At 44.2% G+C, this 22,226-nt stretch overlaps 1 protein-coding gene across 1 annotated transcript; it reads right to left on the reverse strand.

Annotated features, from left to right (window-relative positions):
• Positions 1–2,940: 2,940 nt before the first annotated feature.
• atms (RNA polymerase II-associated factor 1-like protein antimeros) lies at positions 2,941–21,395 on the reverse strand. Its single transcript, XM_050192298.2, has 13 exons — positions 21,247–21,395; positions 20,506–20,598; positions 19,073–19,194; positions 17,271–17,337; positions 15,966–16,067; positions 14,978–15,083; positions 14,272–14,340; positions 13,317–13,405; positions 12,041–12,157; positions 9,491–9,616; positions 7,037–7,139; positions 5,635–5,773; positions 2,941–3,250 (listed from the first exon to the last, which is right to left on the reverse strand). Exons 1-13 carry the CDS (start codon positions 21,312–21,314, stop codon positions 3,030–3,032), a joined length of 1,422 nt encoding a protein of 473 aa, XP_050048255.1. The 5' UTR covers positions 21,315–21,395; the 3' UTR covers positions 2,941–3,029.
• Positions 21,396–22,226: the final 831 nt, after the last annotated feature.

The following is a 22,226-nucleotide window of genomic DNA, read 5'->3' on the forward strand; positions in this document are numbered from 1 at the left end:
ATGAGACATATCATCACCGCAATACATTCTTTTCAGCAATCAGTTCTAGCCAATAAGTTTCGTGTGCTCGGTTTTTCACTGGTATGCTTTTGATGCTTTATTTTCCGATTTGAATGTAATGTGTCTTGTTTTGTTTGTTCCTGATTTGCTTCACAGTAACTTTACTGTGTGCCTGTGTGGTTCTCTGTTGTAGTTGTTATTGTTTTCTTGATGGACCATTAATATGTAAACGTCATGTACCCACTCGTGCCTTGGCTAGCAAAAGGCGGCCGGCAGTATTGAATAAATAAATAAAATAAATATGCAAGGTAACTTCTACTTTATAATCCTTGATCATTGCATTTCAATACAAATTCAGGTTTTGACGCATGTTGCGTTGCATTTATATTTGATATCGACCACACCATTGCACGCCGGCCTGCGATGCACAAAAGACATTGTGGAACTCCCTTTAAGCTTGATTCGCACGACGGTACGGATCGCTTATTCAGTTCGCAGGCAAGTGTGACGCCACTGTGTGGCAACAAATCGCGCTGCAAGCAGCTCGTCAGCCACTTCCTTGAGCGAGGTGTGATTCGGTGGCACTGAACCGCGTCATGGCAGTCTGCGGACAAAACTGGCGATCCGTCCCATCGTGTGAATGCAGCTTTAAAAGCTTTATTGTAAAATGGCCAAGGTCAGCACTTAATGACATGACTGCAGAGTTCCAAATGCTGGTCACCTGACCTTCTCACGCCTCACAACCTCCAACATGCAAGTTGTGCACAATGGCAGGTGTGCTTAAGCTTTGTTAAATGCAAGGCAATCCGAAGGCAACAAAATAGGTATAAATTCAATAATTTGGGAAGTGCACCGAGTGTTTCTTTTTATTGAGACCATACAAAATTCTTTATTTTGCCTGTGGCAGACAGTACGATACTCGTCCTTTAGCTAGATCTCTGGAAGAGGCACACATTACTAGACCAGAATATTTAACTGCATAAACAACTATTTAAAATTTCTCTAATTCAGTTTTGAACTAGTAGCACTTATTTTACGGCGCATATTGCAATTCACAAATTGTAGACGGCGAATCCGCAAGGTGTACTTACTTGGAACAGGTTCTCTCAATGACAGCAGTTTCTAGTTATTCATTGCCAAAGTGCACAATGAAACACATTGCTATTCCAGTTATTTTTGTGCTTCTGTGCACAAAACGGCATTTTATTTAAAGAGCGAGTGTAACAGCCGCACATTTTCAATGCAAGTTTGACAGCACATATGTGAAACTGGTGCCATCCTCAATTCGCTACTTGCAAACCTCGCCAGCTACAGTTGCGAAATTGCAATGTGTATTGCAGAGCAATTAGATTATTGGGCAAGTAATGGCTGCCCCTTCAAGCAACCAAGTTCAAGCATTAGTATTCTATCTGCCGCAGGCATTACTTTTAAATTCTGTATAGTTTAAAGGAGAGCACCTAACATTCAGTAAAAGAGTGGCATCCCTGGATGGCCGAGTACCCAGAGGGAAGCACAGGAGAGCATCCTGGCTCCAGCACACGACTCATACATGAGACACTTCGGCAGTGGCAGCACAGAGCGTCGCAAGATTGCTTGAATGCCAATCTCATTAGCGTCGACAGTCACCCCGAGACAATTTCTGGCAAATCTTTATCCGCATTTGTTGCTACACCTATCGGGAACTTTCTTTGACTATTCATAACTGGACTTAAAGAGTTTCAGGAAAGCACTTCCTAGTGGCGCACTTAAAAGGATCCGTACACGCTTTTCGCAACCTGGAGTGCCGTAAACGACGATCTTTTCTCCGCGTGCGTTTACGGAAAGAACTTGTGCTAGTTTAGTGAATCCGAAAACGATTTTAGTGCTGAGAAGGAGTGTGTTCAACCTCCAGACAACAAGCAATTGTCCCTCAATCAGAGCGCCGAAGAAGAGAGCAGTGCTGAAAACCCTGTAGAAAACTAGTCCTGTCGTGATCGTTCACAACATGGTGCTAGATGGAGACTGTACACCATAAGAGAGCCTCAAGAACAAATAAATCTTTCTCGAATAAATCACTTATGGAAAGTTTGTCCACACAAGTGCTCTTTCTTCATGGCATCCAAAATGCATGAAATACAGTAGAAGCTCGGTAAACAGAAATTACTCGGAACAGAATAACAGCCTCCTAATTGGTTGGTTTTGTATTTAGATAATGCAAAAAAAAAAAACATTTGTTAATCGTAAAAAATGTTCGTTAATCGGAATCAAAATTTTTGCCACTCTCTGTAAACGCAACCACAAAAGCAAGCTCGAAGATTTTTTTTGCCCTGGCACTTGTCTTTTATGCAGAAAGCCATCCTTAAAACGTGGTGGCAATGACACACGCTATAAGAATTTGGTCGATATTTAATGCGTAGCATGTGCAGTCCAGGCAATTTGGTGGCATCACCACTTGCCCGCCACAGACAACTGAAATAAGAACGCCAAATTTTGGACACCTTACAGCACGCCATTCAATAAGTTGGCCTTCACCTGCCTGATCTCGCGCTAATTCACCCAGAGTCTAGCAGCAAGACCATTGTTCTTGCTTTGGTACATCGCTGGTGCCTCCTCGAAAACAAAACTTGCAAAGCCTAGCCAATCCACAAGTTGCCGACCATGGCCAAACCACAAGACAAACTAGCTGCTACATTCACTTTTTGAAGCCTAACATTTTCTAACAGTGCTAAGACGGTGTGTGGCATACAGTGCTACACCTCTGCATTTCCTTCTCAGTAAACGGAACTTCTGTTAACTGGAACATTGTTCCCCGGTTCGTTGACGTTCTATTTAACAAGATTCTGCTGCAGTTCCTCACCATAACAAATGCAAAGTGGGCAAGTGCTCATAACTGCAAAGGGCTAACTTGTACAAGATTCAAGATGTCCTGCTCGTTTGTCAAGATAACAAAAAAGGAAAAGGGGGGACACACTTGTTTATTTAGGAGAGGTTGCTGAAGAAGCATTATGTACAGCACAGTTGCGAAACGTTGCAGTGTCACTGGCACACACTCAGTCACTGTCACTTCCACTGCCGAAGATCTCCTCTTCGTCACGACGTTTCTTCTCTTCTTCCTCCTCTTCGCTCGACGAAGATGCGGATGATGACGATGATGAACCGGACTTTTTCCTCGACCCGGCGGGGCTCTGTTCTGTGTTCTCGGCCTCGCTCTCGGCCTCTGATTTCTCCTCCGCCTCCGATTTCTCCTCGGCCTCCGACTCTGCCTCTGAGCCTGTGGTAAGCGGCAGTGAGAAAATTAATTACCACGAGCTCTTGGTGAATGAATCTACACATGTAATAACAACATTGCAATGCTAATGATTACTAACACAAGGGGCTTTCTCAACGTGATTATATAAAAAAAGAATGCTATGTCTAATTACAGGCATCACTTGTACAGCAATGTTATAGACTGCAGTACGCACAAATTGTATTCACAGTTCACGAATGGTATTCACGAGGGTACCGTGGTACCCACGTGAATACCATTCCCACTTCTAATGCATACATAGTAGCAGTCTTTCGTGTCTCCGTAGCACATGGAGGACTGTCCATGAACCGGGCAGCAAAATTATAAGAACTGAAAACACACATTTAAACATAAAAAGAAATTAAATGGAAGTTGCATATCGGTTGGTCAGTACACAACCCAAAAGAATTTGGATAGTACGGATTAATGAAATTCAAGGATTAAATGAAGACACGAAAAATAAACCAAATCAAACCAAATTTAGCTCTAATAAAGGAAGCAATACAATGCCCTTGCCACTACTGTAAGGAACTTTTCTCTTTAAAAAGCTACATCCTGCCACCATCCATCGTTTAACCCCTGAGGATGAAGTCAATTTGTACCTGAAACGTCATGTTTATGGCACCTTTTCATTGGAGATATTACAACTTTATCCAGTCGAAGCTCATTGATTCGAACACGCTTAATTCGAACTCGAATGGTCGAAAATGCCCAGTAATTCGAACGTGCAAGCATTTGCGACTGTTAATTCGAACATACTGCGCTCCAACCAGCATTCCTCTGACTCCGCCATAGAGGAAGAGCTTAGGGTAGACTCCTCAACAGTGCGCGCGAAGAAAAAAAGAAAGCCGTGGTGGAACTTTGTGTGCAGGCGTGTGCCGATTACTTGTCTTTGTGTTGGGGTAGTGACTTCAGTAAGTGTTGCGGCACCGCCATGTACCCAATAGAGTCAATGTATAAGAACGTCTGAAATTTCGGACACAAAAAACCTTCGCCATCCGATTTTCCAGACTATTTGCCTTGACCGCAGATCTGAAACGGCATTAATCGAAGCCACCACCACTGCCACTTTGATGATCGCACTGCCTCGAGCCGGCGCTCTCGCACGCAGATCCGCTGGCAGCCGTAGCCACACCACGGCAACGCTAGGCCTAGCTAGTTCGACGTTCGCTACGAAGTTTCTCGCTGTTCGGCGCCGTGTTTTTCATGGAAACAATTCGCCGCTGTTAACAATGGCGCCGACTCCGCCTTTGCAATCCCCGCCAATGGCTTCGGAGCGTGGAAAGCATGGCGCGTTGCATAATGTCAGTTTCCGAAAGTCAACTTCGCCCTAATACAGAAGTGATGCGGCGAAGCATACCAGAAGTTCGAAGGGGCAATTCTTACGGGACATGGCGTGTTTCCTTTATACACGCGTGCACCCGCCGTCCCCTACCGCAGTGCGAGCACCGATCCGGCCTAACAACTTACTGTAATTTGTAAATACGGGTAAATAAATCTTGTGGAACTTCCCAGTCATGTGTTAGCTTAGTGCACCTGCACCACTGCAGCTAAGTCCTCCATTTAATTAGCTTCCTTTAATTCAAACTTCTTTCAATTCGAACAAATTTTCGCCGCAGCGAAAAAAAAGAATGCAGCACCCGGGCAGGCGGCTCCGGCGCACTCTCCGGCCTCCTCCTCCGTGCCCTCAATAGAAGTCAGGCGCACACGGCCGAACGGGAGCAACACGCTCGACCGGTTGCCCTGGCAACCGAAACAGCGGTAATTTCTTTCCAGCCCGCCAGCATGATACTGGCTCCGCGGGCTTGTGACCTTTCCTGGTCGCAGCAAACAGCGGAGTTTCCACTCCTAAATGTTTCTTGCTCCATGGTCTAGAGTTTGCGCCCATTGGTGGAGGCTCGTGTGCATCCGCCTTGTGTGAGTAAACGCCCCTTTTTTCTAAAGTTGTACCCGACTATAGACGTAAGTAATAAAGTTGCAATAGTTGCAAAAGCCGCCTGCTGCGCCGCTTGGAGGTTGTAATGTGCAGCCAATCATGCAGGTGCTCTGCAGCAAATGTTGCCATTGCAACAGTGACAATGTTTTCAGGTACTGAGATCAAAACTAGAATCCTAAAATGCAGCAAGCAAAAAAAGCAAGTGGCACAGTCCAGAGAGCACGGCGGCAACTCTGGCCAGCCAGTGGTACTGAAACCTACCACAAACCAAGCAACATCGCGAGTAGTCTGTACAGCACGCTGTTTTCAGGAGTCAATGCGTTTGTGCGCCGGGCACGTTAAATGAGAGGGAGGTTGGCATCACAGCTTTGCCTAATTTCACTGCTCCCTTCAAAGCGTTCTTTTTTTCCCCTTCGAGACGGTGCCTCACCTTTCTGTTCGGCAGCCTCTTCTTCCTTCTCTGCTTCCTCTTCCTCCTCCTCCTCTTCTTCCTCCTCTGCCTCTTCCTCCTCCTCCTCTGCTTCCTCTTCGTCTTCCTGTGGCTGCTCCAGCTGGGTGAGCCTGGCTTGCTGCAAGTGGGCATGGCCGAGAGAGAACAGACAGTGAGGACACAACGGCAACCACCAGAGCACAACTCACTGCCTGCAGAAAGAACGCCGGCATTTGATCTGGTCCGTGGAAATTAAGGGACGCACAACAGGGCGCGATCTGCACAACGCCTTTCACCCGTGGGGCAGATCTGTCTACATCCGAAAAGCCTGGTGCAAGTGACATTTAATTTGCTACAGCTTTTATGTGACACGAGCTGCAGGCAGCGTGAAGTGAGCTTCACATTTTGCTCTGGTGGCATTGTATTACGGCGTCGCCTACCAACTCTATTTCGTTTGTTTTCCGTCGCCGTCTAGATAAGAACACTATGCAATATGAAAACCACAAAGCGCGTCTTGGGCCACTAGGGCCCCGGCAGCCTTGACGCATGTCGGAGTCTCGTGCAGCAGTGATTTTCGTCAAGTGGGCACGTAAAAAAACTTCCCGCCAAATGCCCCCCCAGTGAAGCTGCTGCCTTGGGCTAAATTTCAGCAGCAGAAATGTAAGCTTGCCAAAGCCACAATAACGAAAAAAAAAAAAATTAAATTGTGGGGTTTTACGTGCCAAAACCACTTTCTGATTATGAGGCACGCCGTAGTGGGGGACTCCGGAAATTTCGACCACCAGGGGTTCTTTAACGTGCACCTAAATCTAAGTACACGGGTGTTTTCGCATTTCGCCCCCATCGAAATGCGGCCGCCGTGGCCGGGATTCGATCCCGCGACCTCGTGCTCAGCAGCCTAACACCATAGCCACTGAGCAACCACGGCGGGTAACACAATAACGACAATGCAAATTTTGGGCCTCTTGGCATGCGTCGGCGTCTCACGATGCTGCAATGACTTGCGCAACGCCTCCCAATACGCGGATATCAACTACAGTTGAGCCTGCCAAATTTTTTTTGTGACTTCCGATCACGTGTTTTCTTAGTATTTACGTTTTTTTTTTCCCCCGCAAGGCGAGTGATTGAGGGTTTACTGTATTAGACTCCCGATAAAATTGAACAAGTTTTGCATGAATTTGTTATCATATAATTTTATTATCTTTGTAACTACATGCATGGGCACATTATGGATAACCATTCCATGTGTAAATTATACAGATATATTTCGAGCTGAGAAAGTCCAGCTCACCAAAATGGCAGAACAATGATGCATGCAAATTATTCAGGCAGCTCCTCGCGCATCAAAATATAAGCAGTTGAAGTAAAGAACTAAAAGAAAGGAAGAATGAAAGAAGCTTACCTGCGTCTTGTGTTCCATCTCGTTAAGCGGTCGGTGTCGCACCACTAACTTCGAATTGTTGGGCTGGACGCCAGGTTTTAGACGACGCTTCGTCAGCCGCACTCTGAAAATGTTAACAGTGCATTGCTCTTTGCGTCTAGTGCATCAACATCCCACATAGCGGTGTTTTCTAAAACTCGCCGCTTTTATTGTTCCGTAAAGTGCCAGTCACTCGAGACAGAAACTTATTGCACAGCGGTATACAGCAACGTCTACAGTCAGCTCAGAGCGTCAAGTCCTCACATTCGACTTGACATAGCGGTTTCACAGACCCTACCCTGAAGCATCAAGTATGTTACTTAAAAAACCAGGTGCAATAAAATTTTGCACTTCGTAAAAAGCCTTGATTCAGATCAGTGTAGGTAGAGAGCTGCCTCAATGCAAAATGTAATGTTTGAAATACAGGTGCATGCGTTACAAAAAGTTCACAAGAATAGACATTTTTTCATACCAAAACTAAATAAAATGTAACCATTCCTACTAGCTACAAATGATGCAGAAACTGGAACACTGCAAAGCATCGTGGCGCCTGGGCATAGTCCTCCAAGATCAGACACTATCACTGGCCTGCTGGAGATCTCAGAGACCATGTTCTGGTATCAGCTAACCACCATGCACCCATGTTGTCCGCTAAGGCACTATTCAAAGGCTGCTAATAAAACAGCAATTAGGCAATTACCAGCCATACAGCTTTGCAAATATTTTTGTGATACTATATACTAATCATTTGTAACCAATTTAACCTTAGTGAAGTTTTGTAGCAAGTGTGCTTCAGGGCCCAACTCTGGAAAACTGTATTAATTGCCTAGACAATATCTTCATCACCCCCAACAGCATCATCATAAACCCAATTAGGTCCACTGCAATACGGGAGTCTCTTTCGAGGATATCCAAGCACTCCCTGTGTCGCATCAACGAAATCAACGCTTGGGAACCTAACCACTTCGTATTAGTTATCTGCCAGCTTCAGGTATGTCTCCTTTCCCTTTGCGCTCATTAAATCACTTAAGTAGACCATCGATTGGCTTTTCCAATGAAATTACCTACCCTGACCAACTCCCCCCCCATTTGCATCTGTTAATCTCAACTAATGTCATCTGCTTACGTTTTCGCATCTACACTTCTAGGCATGTTTATCTTCCTTACACATGAAAAGCACATTGCAGTACCTGAATGAGTAGCAAGCTTTCAAAATGCTGATAACCAACTCACCCAAAGATACAACCTATCAATGAAACTGACTTAGACATTCTGAACATGCAATACCCCTGTTTATTGGTGCTAGGCACAGTTTAGCATTGAACAAGCTACAGCAAATGACACTGAAATCTTCCACATGCATACCGTATTTACTCGAAAATAGGTCAAGCGTTAATATAGGTCAACAAAAAAATTATTAGAATATAGGTTGACCCATTAGAATCAGCGCGTTAGAATTGAGTATGACCCTAAATCTGTGTTACCTTATTGCCATTGACATTTCAAAATGGCCGCCTCGTACATGCTCCATGTCTAGATGCCGTAGCTTCCTCCATGTGCTCTAGTATGTGTGGTTAGGCATTAGTCTGCCGTCTGTCTTCCCATTTTCTGCATTTGCTCTATCAGCATGAAGTGCCAAGTTTATCATGATGCCACATTTAAAAGGAAAGTGATCATCTGTGCCAGAGACGGACGGAAATTGGGCCGCATCATGGGCGTTCGGAGTACCTGAAACTTGCGTACAGGACTGGCGCAAACAGGAGATGGTTTTCACCGGCAAAGCAACACAGTAGAATGAAGCAGGACGTGCTAGTGACGATCCATTTCGGTGATACGATCACCTGGCCCTGCCTTGAAAGCGATCTGCGACGGGGACAGAGTCCACTGCATGCTGTGTTTTTGCCACTTATAGTTCACGTTGAAGCGAGAGGCAGCTGCTGCTGTGCTTTCTCAGTCCAGTGCTTTGACAGCGAGTTTCCGAGGTTATAGAGTGAGATGTGTTCATGTTTGCTTGTGCGCGTGTGACAGAATGCTTGTTAATTTGGTGGGTACTGTACTGTACGAGTGCGCATTAGAATCGGTGCACAGTAGAATCTAGTATGTATGGCACTTGTGTTTTGCACGACTGCGGCTTCGACGTATAGTATCGACGTGCACGGCAAGGTGTTTTGGTTTACGGTCTTGGCCCTCGCGGCTCCAGCGGCGACCCTGTTCCACATTGGAACTCCATTAGCTCGGTACTTTTGCTAGCTTTGATCATTAATATAGGTCGATTGCTAATTATTGGTAACATTTCCGAAAAAAAAAAGTTCAACCTATATTCAAATAAATACGGTACGCTTTTCAGTATAATGCAGCTAATGTGTGAAGTAACATGGTTGCACAGCTACCTATAGTTTCCAAATGGTACAGTCAAACAGAAAAACACTAAGTTACCTTGTTTCGAGCTCGTTGTAATACACTCCATCTTCTCGGAAGACGAAGAAGTAATTCTCTTCGTAGCCTTTCGACGCCTTGTTCTTCACGTTCCAGTTGTACTCACGAGCCATCCGGTACTCGTACCTGTAAGCATGCATGAACAATTTCTCTCAGACAAGTTACGTCTAGGTCCACAGAGCTGTGAAAAGATTGCATACAATAACACAACCAAATTTTTGTTGCTTAAGTGTAGTGGTACTAGAACAGTAACCAAGTGACTGGCTGATTTGTAAATGGATTTAGGTGTGATTGGAAATGTTAGCTGCTAACTTTTATTGATCACTAACTGTACCTTTAGTGAAGTGGAACACAATAGAAAATGCAATCCCAAGAAGGTGCTCAACATGCTCAGTAAAACAGCACACTTGTGAAATATATGCCGATCAATCAAGTACTTAAATAACCAAGCAACAGAGCTTGTTAAACCTAGCACTTAGTAATGCATGTATATGTCATTTACTCAGCTCTCTTTTCATGCAACGACATTTGAACAATGGCATTAAGACATTAAGTTCTAATGCCTAGTTTAATTCTTTCCATACTGGAATGGTAGTCATGGATGCACGAAATGTATTGAGCTGCTTTAGTTTGCATGGCTTCCAACAACGAGATTAGGGACTGTTGATAATATTATCATACTGAGCTTACATAGTGAACAATCACAGGCCAAGTAAGCCAACTGGCACATTGGTTGGGGAGTGACTCAAGTTTCGCGTAAGCAACCAAGAGTTTGTGATGCGTTAGCACTGATGTCTGCAATACATATGGATTTCCTTTATTCAATGAATGGTCGGCTGTAAAATGCATGCCTAAGTACAATAGAGCCTTGTTGCTACATTTCCGTCATGTACGTTTTCCTGGCGCCAACATTCGCAATTGAGAACACAAAAAATGACACAATAGAGTTATGCTCATTTTTTACCGGTTCATAGTTACTCGAGAATACAATTTTTCGGCTCTAACATTCAGTGCCTCACCAAACCGCAATCCGGTTTTCCGGTCGCTAGATCCCACGTAAAGGAAATGCGTGAGGCGCATGTGATCGAGAACAGTGCATAGCTGCCCGCCACGGCAGCTTCACCGCAATACTCGCTCGCCCATCTCATGCGAAAACGCCGGTGTGCACTCAGTTTCTCATTTCGGTATCGGCAAATCTTCTATGGGGTCGTGCCACATGGCATTCACAGCTATCACCACAAATTCTATTACAGTAAGCATCTTTGCCTTTTCGTTTCACAGTGCATGGTGCCGTTAGAAGCGTAGCGCTATCCGATAAGCGATAACCGAAACACACCGCCGTTCCCTGCTGCAGACTGCGATTATATAGGTTTTCCGGCAGCTAGATCCCATGTGAACAAGAAAAGACTCGAGGTACGCGCAACCGAGAAAAGTATGTAGCCGCCCGTTTCGTATGAAAACGACGGCGCGCACAGTTTCTTGTTCCGGTACCAGCAAATCTCTGCCCGGGTCATCACACAGCACATTCACAGCTATCACCGCCAAACCTGTTGCGATAAGTATCTTCACCTATCTGTTTTACAGTGCGTGATGCGTAGTGCCATTGGTAGCATACCGCACACTTTTAGTAGGCAATAATTCAAACGCACCACCGTTCCCTGCTGCAGGCAGCACGATGTGGGCATCACGTTTCACCTCGGTGGCATTCGGCGTCGCCCACCAGCTCGATTTCGTTTCGGTTTCCCATCGCCCTCTTAAAACACCACGCAATAAGAAGACAACAAAACGCGTCTCAGGACAGTGGAGCAACTCCAGCTCGTCGCATGTTGGTGTCTCGTGCTGCAACGATCTGCACAATGCTTCGAATTACGTAGAGTCAGTCAAATTTCTTAGTTACTTCGGATCGTACGTTCTCCCGGTTAGTACATTTTTCCGTGCGTCTTTTTTTTTTTTTTCGGAATGGAAGAACGAGGTGCTACTGTACTTACGTGACAATACCGAAGGTATTGCAAAATTGTTCACAGTATATGACAAGTTAGAAATTGGCTTAACGAGTGAATAATGTAAGTAGTTTAGTGTTTGCGACATTTTAGCACGAATGCTCAGGACATGAGTTTTCCATGAAAAGTCAGGCGTTAGATGCGAGCCTGAGTACTTACGTGACAGTGCCTGAGTTACTGAAACACGGTTTATAAGATGAAAAGTTAGAAAATTGAATGTCAGTGAGCAACAGGCATAATTATTGTCTCAAGTATACGGCCAACATCGACCCATCGTGACACACCGACTTCAAATTGGGAAGAGCTGTCTAATGTGGGACTACTATGACTCCATGTAAGACCCAATATTCGTCTGGCCTTCTGTATTACTTGAGGCAGTGTTTGTGACACTTTAACATAGATGTTCGCAACATGTGTTTTCCGTGAAAAATTGGCTCAAAAGCAAGCCTGAATACTTACGTCGGAGCACCTGATGTACTAAAATATTGTTCATAAAACATGACAAGTTAGGACTGGCTGTTTAGAAATGATGGAGGTTTCTCAAACTCACTCGTCATCATCCATGTAATCCATGCCTTCCTCAGCGTCCCTTTTTCGTTTCTTGATGGTGTCTTCGGTTGGGAGGAAGTAGGCGACGAACTGTTCTCCACTCTCGTCCATCACACCCCTGAAAGGCAATGCGTTGTGAGACATGTTGAGCATAATTTGGAAAAAGTCTCCAGAAACATTGGTAATTCCAAGACAGACATCTCTGCAGACTGATTCGTGCCAGGCAAATCTGTGACGACAAACGTACACGTCAATCTCATAAGTTGTGAGTCACCGAAACTTGACCATGTGTGTGTTTTTCAGCATACTCTTTGCAATCATTCAGCAGCTGTGATATTCTGCCATCCTTAGAGCTTCCTACAAAATTTACTAGATGACACTGTGGGATTGCTATCATTCAGCTACCATGCGAATTACGGTTAGTACATATATTTGTACAATTTTCATGCTACCAACTTCAGACGTTCTTGAGGTGTTACTTATTATGCCTCATCCTTCACTGCCAAGAAGTTCTTATTGCTGTCTTTCGCCACCCAATTTTCTAGACATCTTGCTTTGACTGCAGGTCCAAAATAGCATTAATCGAAACCGTCACTGCTGCCATTTTGATTATCTCACAGCCACGAAGCGGTGCTCTTGCAAAGCTAAGCCTAGCTGCATCGACGTTCACTACCAAACTTCCTGCTGTTTGGCGCCGCCTTTTGCACTTGAAAAAATTTGCCGCTGTCAGCAATGGTGCTGACTCCGCCTCTACCATCATCGCCGATGGCTTCTAAGGCACGGCAAGAACTAAGCACTGCATGATGCTGGTTTCCGAAAGTCAGCTTCGCCGCAATACAGTGATTTTACGTGATGCAGTATATGCGATGTATTGCGGTGAAGCATGCAAAGAGTGAAAAGGGGCCACTGTCACGGGACACAGCATGTGTTTCTTAATAGTACACCTGCACACCCGGCATCTCCTGGCGCATTACGAGCACTGACACGTTCAATAAGGGCACTGGCAGGCCTTCATAGCTATTTCGGACATGCCAGTGGCGAGTTGAGCCTTTGAGAGCAGTAGATGCATTAATTTTGATCAAACTGCCTGATTTTTTCGAACGTTTTCATGGCCCCCTAAGGAGTTGGGAAAATTGTAGCCATCATTCTGATGCCAACCGAACCGCCGCGCTTGCGGCTCTTATAGATGCTAGTGCCAGAGCTCCCTCTAGTGGTTATTGTAGAAAACTATGCATCAAATTAACGTGGGACAGTTCCAAGAGCAGAAGCTCCCTTACCTGATCATGGCCTGAGACATCTCTTCCAATTGCGTGATGGGTGCTGGATCTGAGTCAAACATGACTTGCGCAAATGGGTATTTCCATAACTGGAGCAAAGAAATAAAGGGAGGAAAAAAAAATGTCAAGTGCTATCCAACAACGTTACAAAAGGGGCCAATGGCATTCATTCCAGATCAGCGAGTGCAGATTAAAACGAACTCAGTCCCAAATTAGGGTGATCATAAACGAGCCCTTGTGAACTTTTTTCAGCAGCCCCACAGTGAAATTTGCCTTCCTCTAACTTCAACAGCGCTACTTGCGACAGCGACAGCCAAAGAGAACACAGGATGTGTTCAGCAAATGTCCAGTGTTCTGTCTTGCTCTTCCCTGTCGTAAGTGCCATATTTGCAATCCTAAGACGTTTGTACTCCTCTGTCGAGGTTTGCCTTTAATCTGCTTGTTATCTTGCAGCTGCCTGAAGAATGCTATCGTTATTGTGTCATCATCATGTCGTCATCATATACCCACTGCAGAAAAAAAGGCCTCCTTTATCCATCTCCAATAACACCTCTCTCTCGCACCACCAGGCTTCATCCCATGCTCTGCAAATTTTTTAGCCTCATCACAACACCTAATTCACAGCCACTTCAATTGCGTTTCTCTTCAAAAGGCATGCACTCCATTCCGTTAAAAGACTACCAGTTATCTGGTCTATGAATCACATGGCCTGCACAACTTCCTCCCCCTTTCTTTCCACCTCATAATCTCAACTAGAATATCAGATAGATGCATTCGCTATCTAATCCACATCTCTGTCTTCCTATCTCTTGATGTTCAAAATTCCTCGTTACATCGCTTGTGCAGTTTGAGTATAAAGGCAACACGAGACAAAAGATTGGGCTCGGTGCACCACTGGGCATGCCTGGTTGGCAGATGCAGACTATCACAAATGAGTGCACCTAAGCTAACTCACATCTGAGTCGGGGAACAGAGGCAGCACCTCCACCGGCCGAACGTTGGGCTTGCTGTAGTGGCCTTCAATCTAGAAAAAGGCAAGCAAGTAAAGAAGCCAATAAGTCGTGGTTCAACAAGGCGTAGGTTCGAGCAAGTTAGACTAGGTTAGATTAGGTCAAAGTGGTCCGCAGCGCTGGCCGATAGCCAAAGGTGGTTAACGTAAGGAACACTGAACAGGCACTGAAAAACGAGTTGCAGGTAGGGTTTGCTCGCAACTAACGAACAAGCCCCCAACATGCAACTTAGCAGTGTCACGTATGTTTCATTCCTTGCCTCCTATTTGTGTTTCTGTCCAGACACTTTAAGCACTTACAGTTTACACCATGTTCCGACATGCTGTACATGAACTTTTAACACTAGTAATAAGTCGGTACCTGTCCCCAAAACATATATCCAGGCAATTGAAATGGAGAAACAATGGGTGATGTCTAAAATATGGTGGCTGAAATGTGTTTCCGGCTGCAGCAGTCGGCGTTGGCATATGCTTGGAAAGCATAGCCCTTGAGATCAGTTTTTGTTGCTTGCGGAGAGACGTTGCTAGGGCGTGAATTTGGATACCACTTATAGAAACGCATGTAGTGAAGGGAACGTGCAGGGGTGTGTGTTCACAAAAGTGCAACCGAGATGTTAAGATGAAAGAAAAAAAGAGAGAAAAAGAAACGCACTGGCTTCTGGGCTTCTTCAAACGTCTTGTTGATGGCATTGATTTGACTTTCTCGGTCCATGTACAGGTCCTCCTCCTTGAACAGCTTCTTGACATTGTAGCCAACCCTGCGTGCAGAAAGTATCGTCTTGGCTTTAGTAGGCAGGTACCGAGGGGCTCAAGTACGGTGTACGGACCTAACCTAACTAAAAGTGAATGGGCACAAATTACGGCATGACGAAAGTGAATCCAAGAAGGGCAGAAACTTGGCCTTGTTTGTGCAACATACTGCAAGCAAAGCGCAAAACTACACCGACAGAGGAAGAATTAGCTCGTGTGTCTCCGTACATTTTCGCACTTCACTTCCAGTAAACCGTGAGTACAGTGATGGGAAACGACTGCGGAAGTACAACATGAAAGGACATGTTACAAAAAGAGAAAAAAGAACATTGTTGCACAAGTGATGTCTCATGACTATCGAGTAGGGTCCAATAGCATTTCAACATTACTCTGTATCACGGTGTGGTTCATAAGCTTGTCATGGTGATAGGGAAACCATGCAAGCCCGACATGAAAATACACACGGTCATGCTTGATGAATGCCCTGCCACCCACATCCCCTCGATGTTTTATGAGAATGGAACGGCACTTCAGCACGTTATGACACAGTTCACAAGTTTATGTTCATTGTGACTAGACCATGGCACAGTTCAAAAGTCCATGTTCATGATAGTTAAAGCGATTCCGGTGCTCCGAGATGATTCACTGCCCATGACAGTGAGCAGGCGACGTGGTATGCCTAATTATAATGCACATTTTCCTAATTTCAGAATGTTGTAAACCTCCTGCCGATGGCACGGCTGGAAATTATTAACAGTTTCTTTTTTAGGGGGGAGGGGGGTATGCACTTGACTAGATATGGGAGGGCAAAGGCAGGAAGGGATGTAGCTGGGCAAGCCACACACAAACAGAAATTTCAAGGGGGGGATGGAGGGCGTGCCATTACTCACTTTGTCTCGGTGTTAACACCGGTCTGACCGTATCGACTGAACTCGGTCGCAATGTACTCCGTCTTCTTCAGCCATGGGACAACCAAGTTGTGGTGTCTTGACCTGGAAAAGGAAGCAACGAAAAGTGATATGTTTTCTGTTAGTTCCCCTCTGCGGTACCCATAATTGCATACATGATGTTCTGTTCCACATCAGGTGAACAGCTGTGTTCCACAAACAGTATGCAGGTGGTACCCAGCAGTGATGGTAATGGTAACATCATAACGGTAACATTTCGCTAAAATGTCCTTGTTACATTTCTTGCGCAAAGATCGTTCACCTCTGGAGCATGCAATAATGACTCCAGTGATGATTGTTTGATTAAATGGCGCTTCTGAAATACCAAGGTCAGTCTTGTCATGTGCGGAGCTTTTAGGAGCTGTAACAGTTCCAGTTAGGGTTATAATATCCTTTTCTCTTGTGTAGTGGGAGGGGCTAGCTTGGGGCTTTTATTTATTTTAATTTTGATTTTCATAAACTTTTGCTAGAACCTTAACATCTTGGAACATCGGTTGCTAACTCAAACGCAATGAATTTCACTCAAAACTGTCAAGCTGTTATTAATGACACTGTGTCCGTGTTCCACGCGTGCTAGTATTGACATGAGGACGGCAAAATCGAACAATTTTTCTTAAAAACAATCGAGAAGCGTGGCTAAAACATTTCAGTGTTAAGGAAAGTTAAAAATGTGCTTAAGCTCTGTGACATCAGTCAAAAAAGTTTCAACAGCCTTCAGAATCGGCAAAGCTACATTTTGTTACTTTTGTTCAACATAGCTCACGTTGATCATGAATGTGAAACAACATATTGGTGTCCCTATTCTCTCTTATCAGCATTACCATTATGATTATTGTTGCTGCAACTACTTCTCTCACTACAACCTGTAGCTGCATACTACTAACACTGCTACTAATTCCATTGCTACACTATTATTTGTAATGCTACAACATGTTGCTGTGTTGTAGTACTACCCCAATACAATTGCTTCTATTTACTACTACTTCTGTCGCTTCTACTAGTACTACCATTACTGTTGCTACTGCTACAATTACTGCCACCACTATTAGCGCTGCAAAGTTGGTAGCGCTGCCTGAACACCCACAAGCGACAAGCAAAAATGCGATCTTCAGAATCGATATCCATAATTATCATTGCCACACCACCCTGCAGAACAGATGGGTGCACTCAGCATAGACCTCATCTTCATGCAAATCACACCGCTCGAAGCATAAATCCAAACAAACATGCACAAAATGACTACAGCACCGTTTAGAATCTTGCGGTGTGAGGGTGTCTTCTTCCAGCAGCTTCTCGTCGTCGGGATGCAAAACAGCTGCAGGCGATAAAAAAAAATACAAGGCACATTCTTATCAACTTTGTTGATAAGAATAATAAGGGTGCACACGTTACAAAAGAAGTCGTAATGCATCCTGTGTATACTTTGTTTTCGTACTGCAACACACACACACGTCACTGGTCATACACACAATGTCAATGTCACACAGAAACTTAAATATGCGTCATAGACAGTGACCCCATTTCATTCAGCCAAGTACAAATAAGGCGACTTCATTCACTATCCATTACGGGACAACATTGCAGAACAATGCCACTGGTAAAAATGCAAATAGTACTGCGCGGCCAATCTGATTGTCAGAAATTTCAATCATTTCAAATCACTTATCGTCACTGTCAGAGGCCTCATTTCCACTATCAACAACCCGGAGCATCTCATCTTTGGCGCTGTCCTTAGTATTGGAGGTGTCATATTTTCTAAATGTCCTACAGGCCTTGACAGCCTAATGATCTTGTGGGTAGAGCAAGCACAAAGCTACAGCAAGCTCTCATAGCAGCAGTAGCATGCATAGATTGGATTACAGAAATGTTTAATGCCATTGACAATACCTTGTCATTACTGTAGTTTTGGTTTCATATTTGATTATAATGTGCGCATCGTTTTTCAACAAATGTTTGCAGAAGAATGTGTATTAGAACTGAGCAAACATGGCACTTTGATGCCAATATGCTTGCAGACCAAACTTCAAGCAATGCATTCTACCGAGCTTTTGAAAGCCTCAGGTAAACTGCATGATGCGACATTAGTTATGTACAATATACTATGGTCACATTTAACCAAGCATGTGGGATTTTATGTATAATAAATACAATAATAGAAGCACACATTATACAAGTTGCAATCCAACTTGTAAGTAAGCATCGCATGTAAAAAAAAAAATTCTTTTTAATATTGTAAGTATGAAGTAGCAAAACACTGAACAAGCAACATTATTTTTGAACTAGTAACTCAGTAAGGATAAAATTTGTTATGTTAGATTAAATAGCAAGCTGAGAAACCACAAATACAACGAAAATGTAAAGAATATGCAGTCAGATGTCCGTTTGTAAAAGTGCAGTAGCAGTAACGCTAAAATAGAGCAAGAAACTAATTCAGCAACTGACAGTAGCCAAAAAAGAAAAGTTTAAACAATTTGCCAGTATGCATGCTCTCACAAAAGCAAAATGAAAAGAGTGAAGATGCGTCAATCTGACGAAACCTGGATTAATTACATTTAACTGCTCAACCCCCAAGCATAAGCTGTACTTGTCTTAGCAGTTTGTAATGACATTGCCAAGGACGAATCTTACTTTTTCACAGCCCAATTTGTGTCGCTCTGCAGTAGTGACTAATACGCATCAACTCCTTCTACCGATAGCTGCTGGCTTAGGGCATTCATGCATATCATCTTGTACTTTACATTTGTTTTGCTGTCATGAGTGTATAGAATATTTCTGCTAGCTTTTGTGTTATTTGAGACAAAGCTTGTGCTGACCTCTTACTCAAAGCTTCCAGTGAATAAAACAGACAACACTACAATTTATTTCTTTAAAATGAAAATATTATGTGCACAATACTGGCAAAGTAAACAAAATTGATATATTCCATGCACTTTTCCAGAAAAGAACTAGGGGAGTAAAAGGGTCAAGCCCCAGCTAATATGGTTGGGTTTATATATCTGAAGCCAGTTGCTATTTCACATGATTTTCACATGTCAAGGAGCTGAGCTCACCATTTGGGTCAATCTCATACGTTTTTGGGTCAATAAGGTCAATTGTGACGCCCAGGTCGTGTTCCGTGAGTAGGTCATGCTTGTAGTTTCGTTCAAGCGAAGTCGCTTTGTAAGAGACAAACCTAAAGTGAATAAAAAAACGTCGACATGAAGAACCAGAAATATAACAAACGCAAATTCACTATTTGAATTCTGACATTTCAGAAAGGCTTACATATGATAAACACTATTCAAATGGACACTAGAGAAAAATGCAAAACTTTCTTTATTGAATTCTGTGCTTAAATTTGAGATGCAAAAATGATGGCACAGATTTTTGGGTTATTGTGCTGCAAAAGTACAAAAGCAGTTTGGCTGAGTTTTTGTGCATTCATGAATACACTGTAATCATTTTTTTTTTTTTAAAGCAATAGGCGGCATCCAAAACCCGACAGCTAGGGCATGCTTTTGGCTCCTGCAATTGCTTCTACTGCATTCAACCAGCAAAAGCATAGCCCTTAAGATCTGCATTTTAAATCCAGAGCCTGTCAGGTGTGGATTTGGACACCACCGATTTTTTACACGTTACCATAATCTATGACACCAGGCAGTACGTCCTCTAACTAGATGCCTGGGAAACAGCATGAAGTTTGTGTGCTTACGCATACATCACAACGTGCAGTACTCGTCTGCTCAAGTTTTACCAGTGGCGGCCAGTACTTTGCAAGCATCCACTGCAGGGGGCGCTAGTGGCCATACCGAGTGGCAAGGGGAAAAGGGAAGGGATGTGTGTTTTTGCTCACGTCCCAGGTCTAGTTACAGGGGGCGCTAGTGAGAGAACTCAAGCACAGTGGTGTCACCTGCTCGTCACCACCTCTTGTGGAAGTGGGCCAGTAGCACATCCTGAGGACCGCAATTCATGCAGCTAGAATTTTAATTTTCTTCAGTTTTAATATAGCATATGTGTTGCCGACTGCTTCGAAGTATAATGCACATTTATTTTTAAAACTGGAACACAACAGCAAAGATGCTGCTACGAGGTCATTGTCCTGTACTTTTTATGTTACTCAAGGCATCAACGTCATCTAACAATATATATTTGACAAGGTAATCACAAGTACCGATCCTATTCTTTAACAAGATGAGTATACAGCTCTTCAATGTAAATAAATAAGTACAAGTTAAGATAGAACTTGACATTTCCTGTTTACTTTTTCTTTCCTCCATGTAATTGTTTAAACACATAGCCTGCTAATGCAATAATGTTGTGCAAAAAACGCAAATTCCCAAGCACAATTAGGCGAAAGCTGTAACCAAATTCCCTTTAGATGCCAACAACCCTTAAGCACAACGTCGAAGCAATGGTGAGTCAAGCGAACTCTTTTGAAAACAGCGCCATTCAAATTCCATTAAGCACCCAGATGAAACTGCAGCATGCCAGACGCATTTCTTACCTGTTTGGCTCGAAAGGGTAGGCTATGAACTTTGGATCAAATGGTATATCGGGCAAGGTGTTGCAATATTTGACTCGACAGACCAGCTCCGACCTGCGATAGAAAGCGTTTCAAACACTGCCTTGCCAAAAACTAACAACGTAAAAACATGGTGACATGTGTGGAAGGCACCGATGCTACTGGACACGAACTTGCGTGCAGTACAGCCGTAGAAATCTAATTGTCTCAACAGGAGGGAAAGGTGATTTCAGAGGACATCCGATGTCAAGTAGCGGCAGTGACTACAGTACAGTCGAAACAGTCGGACAATAAACCGTTCCAAATTTACCAGAAGGGTTTGGGAGCGTCAGGTACGCCACAACATGCGGAAACCGCTTAAAATAAACCTGACCACAGTAGGGCAAAAAAGCGACAATCTAATCGCCCAAAGTTCATAGAAGGGCTAGTTTAGAACAGACGCTACTATTTGAGTGTTCAGAAGTTGCAGGTAAGAATCAGTATGTCTTGACCACGTCTTGACGCACGCCAAAACAGAAACTAGAGGGTGCGGGCTTAAGTTCGCGTAGTCGAGGGAAGTGGTTATATTTCAGACTCGCTAGTACTCCGAGAATGAAGGCTGTTTGAGAAACAGGTGGTTTTAACTGGATCAGCAGTTAGTGCGTACAAACAATTTCCTCCGCTGCTCAGCGGCTGAAGGACGCCACTTCGAGGACGTGACACAAATTTCGCCGTAATGCTTACCGGCGCTCCCCGGGTTTCTTGCGGTCTCTTTCCACGGAGGAAGACCCGGACTGTATTGTGGGAGCCATGGAAAGGCTATGCTGCGACCGCGATCACGTTGACTCGGGCACTGTTTACGTACGGTGAAAGCAACGGACTGCGCAAGGATCGGCTACAATCAAGGAGGATATATAAAACTTGCTGGAGTGGAAGCCGCCTATACGCGCCTATGAGCAAGGGTGAAGCCGCGCCGAACGGCCGGCGGCCATCTTACCAGAGGCAAAAGGCAACGGCGCAACCGCGCCTGTCCGCGCTTCTACTTTTTCGCGCTGCTCATGAAGGCGCTAGCATTCAGAAACCAATGAAAACAAGTGCTTCTGGTTGTAAACGGTTATCTCCCATCAACTGTAGCAGCCAACTGGCGTGAAGAAGGCTATTTAACTGCGGAAATATTAAGGAGAAAAGCATAGCGCAGCCGCGCTTTTTCGCGTTTACAAAGCAACGCTAACGAGCGGTTCTAGTATTAAACGTCTATTTTTCTTCAACCAGAGGGAAACTGGCATGTACAAGGCAGTTTGCCAGTTCAAATATCAAGCAGAAAAGCTTAGCACTGCCGCGCTCGCGCTTTTCCGCGCTGCGGATGACGTTGCTCGCATTTACAGAGCAACAAAAACGAGTGGTTCTAGTTATATCCATTTATTTTCCATCAGCTAGCAGAAAACTGGCATGTAAAAGGCAGTGTAACTGTACAAATATTAAGGAGAAAAGCGTAATGCAGCTGCGCTCGCGCTTTTTCGCTTTGCTGATGCAGCTGCTCCCATTTAGAAAGGAATGCAAATGTGTGGTTCTAGTTGTAGTCGTTTATTTACCATCAACCAGCAGCCAACTGATACGCAGAAGGAAGTTCACATGAGCAGATATTAAGGAGAAAGTCTCACATACAGTCAAGAACACCATGACAAACACCCTACTGGTGATTGAAAATAATCACCCTCGACAAA

The sequence above is a fragment of the Dermacentor andersoni genome, chromosome 10 (assembly GCF_023375885.2).
Source record: "Dermacentor andersoni chromosome 10, qqDerAnde1_hic_scaffold, whole genome shotgun sequence".
NCBI classification, from domain to species: domain Eukaryota; kingdom Metazoa; phylum Arthropoda; class Arachnida; order Ixodida; family Ixodidae; genus Dermacentor; species Dermacentor andersoni.

Coding starts and splice junctions, on each gene's coding strand:
- atms (XM_050192298.2), bottom strand. CDS start 21,314: ATGGCTCCCACAATACAGTCCGGGTCTTCCTCCGTGGAAAGAGACCGC. Junction 13,406..14,271: donor CTCTGTTCCCCGACTCAGAT/GTGAGTTAGCTT, acceptor TCTTTGCTCCAG/TTATGGAAATACCCATTTGC. Junction 12,158..13,316: donor ATGTCTCAGGCCATGATCAG/GTAAGGGAGCTT, acceptor ATTGCCTTTCAG/GGGTGTGATGGACGAGAGTG.